Consider the following 2,426-nt stretch of genomic DNA (forward strand, 5'->3'; position numbering starts at 1 on the left):
AGAATACAAATTGTTTAGCTCTCCGATTTCACTGACCCAAGACAAGCATGCAGTTAAAAAAAAAAACAGAACTCCTGATCTGCATAAGTATCCCGGGTCAAGATCTCACGATGTACTGCAATCATTGGTCAGCATGACCCTGTTTCCCCGAAAATAAGACCTAGTACTATTTTTGGGAATTGCTAAAATATAAGACCTAGTTGTGACCATTCCCAGGGCCGGTGGTGGCATTAGGGGGAACTTGAAGAGCCGCGGGAGAGAATCAGCGGTGCCAACGAAGCCAGCGCTAGAGGAAGCGAGGCGACAGCGGAGGGAGCAGAGCCGCATAAGCCGATGCTTCCTCTATAGCGCCGACTCCTGACACAGGCGGAGTGATACCAAATGCACTCCGCCTGTGAGGAATCGATAGTGAAAGTGCGCTTCGCTCATTCTGGCCAGCGATTGGTTAGCAAATTGCTCTTGGGAAGGTACGGCACCCCTGATCGCCATATTTTTGTACATGAATAAGTGTGGATTGTTGTACATTCCAAAAATAAGACCTAGTGTGTTTTTTTGAGCCAAAAACAATATATAAGACAGTGTCTTTTAGATTGTAAGCCCTCAGGGGCAGGGCCCTCCTTACCATCTTGTCTTGAATTGTATTGTGATTGTAATGTCTTCCTTATATTGTAAAGCGCTGCGCAAACTGTTGGCGCTATATAAATCCTGTATAATAATAATAATTTTCGAGGAAACACAGTAGCTAGATTTTTCAGAAGAGGTGGCAGCCATTATTTTTGCTTAGTTCAGGTTTTCCCTTAATAATCACTCTCTCAAGAAACACAAAATTAATACATTTTAAAGCAAGATACCGGCGTGAGAAGATCTGGTGGAAGTTGCCTTCTCGGACTCCCGAGCTGCATACCAGTTGCCCCTACCGCCCTTAAAAAATGTCCCATGGCTGTGTTTTAGCTCAGATAGACTCTTATTAAACCGTTGATGAGCTCCTGCAAGAATCACTTAACCTTATTGTAGAAGAAACCAAGAAACCACCTTATGACTATCAAGCTCCATCATTGCATTTCCCCCGAGGATTCTGCTAAGCACATACAGTACACACTGCCTCTGGTTGGGTCCTTTTGTAAAGCCCTTGAAGAACCGTCTAGACCCATATAGGAACCTTCTGGTGTTGTTCTCAGCGGGAAGCTGCTCTCTCTTCTATGGCTCTGGTCATTCTCTTGTACCATGGTTGAATCTTGGTGTGTGCCATCATATCATCAAAGGATTTCAAGCCCTCCATGACCCTCAGGACCCCGTATACAGCCTGTGAAAGAGTAAAACATTCAGGATCAATGGAAACACAACTAGAGATATAAAAATCGGCCAGAAACACACGTCTGGGTTTATTATAACAAAGTATCTGTGAAGTCAAAAAAAATCCTAATGGGCAAATGATATTTATTAAACTATTATAAATTATTTCTCTACCTTTATTTTCATGCTAATACAGCAGTCACATGACCACATAACTTCTCTACCCGGCCCTCTCCCTGAGTGCAGGGGGTATCTGTATTGCCTGAGGGAGGCAACAGAGTGACGTTGGCAAAAGCGAGAGGGAAAATACATACCCTGTGCCAGGTACACGACCTTCCATTCCTGCTGCTTCAAATTGCCAATGCGCAGATAGAGATTTCACAGTGACACTCCTGCTGGAAGCTTCTGTCAATCAAGCAGAGCAGGGCTGGGCGGCGGGCATAGTCACAAAGCTGCCTACATGACTACAGACACGCCATGCATCTTATCCAGCAAGCTGAGGGGTGCAAACTGACCAACATATAGATTTGCTTCTATGCTTTGTGTTGTCAGCATGATTCAGAAGGAGAGGGGAACTCACAGGATAACCAGGTACTTGCTAGGAAATCAGAATACTTGTACAACATACTTTATTAGAAAGGGAAGACATAACCAAACCTCATCAGAGGCTGCATACTAGGGATGTTCAGATAGCAGTGCCGATACTTGCCATTTTCATGAGAACTACCAGGGTTGCAGATATATATATATATATTAGTATAAATAATCATACATTAAAAACAGATGTACAAATCCCAGGAGCTCCGTGTGCTCCTTACAAATGACAGCGGCCTCCTAACTTTTACATTTTTCTCTAGTCTAGTCTTGGAGCTCAAAGTGTTTGTACTTGTGCCGAGTACAGTACTTGGTATCTAAACTATGCTGGGGGGAGGGGAGGGCAAAGCACTAGAGCTGCACCGAAATGGAAATTTCCAAACCGAAATAAAATAAATTGTCAGGCAAAACCGAAAATGGTTTTTTATTTTAATTTTTTCAAATTTTTTAAATATTTTATTTTTTATAAACTTATTTTTAAATATTTTTATTCATTTTTGATTAAATATTTTTATTTTTTACTTTACTTTTAGGGGCTT

At 42.0% G+C, this 2,426-nt stretch overlaps 1 protein-coding gene across 2 annotated transcripts in view; it reads right to left on the minus strand.

Annotated features, from left to right (window-relative positions):
* Positions 1-1,077: 1,077 nt before the first annotated feature.
* PTGES2 (prostaglandin E synthase 2) overlaps positions 1,078-2,426 on the minus strand; it is a 10,400-nt gene continuing 9,051 nt past the window's right edge. For both annotated transcript variants that reach the window (XM_018565501.1, XM_018565500.1), the window contains one exon: positions 1,078-1,303. In XM_018565501.1, the coding sequence (XP_018421003.1) occupies positions 1,175-1,303 (129 nt within the window). In that variant the 3' untranslated portion in view covers positions 1,078-1,174. The remainder of the gene's footprint in view (positions 1,304-2,426) is intronic.

The sequence above is a fragment of the Nanorana parkeri genome, unplaced genomic scaffold (assembly GCF_000935625.1).
Source record: "Nanorana parkeri isolate BGI_ZX_2015 unplaced genomic scaffold, ASM93562v1 scaffold854, whole genome shotgun sequence".
In the NCBI taxonomy this organism is placed as follows: Eukaryota; Metazoa; Chordata; class Amphibia; order Anura; family Dicroglossidae; genus Nanorana; species Nanorana parkeri.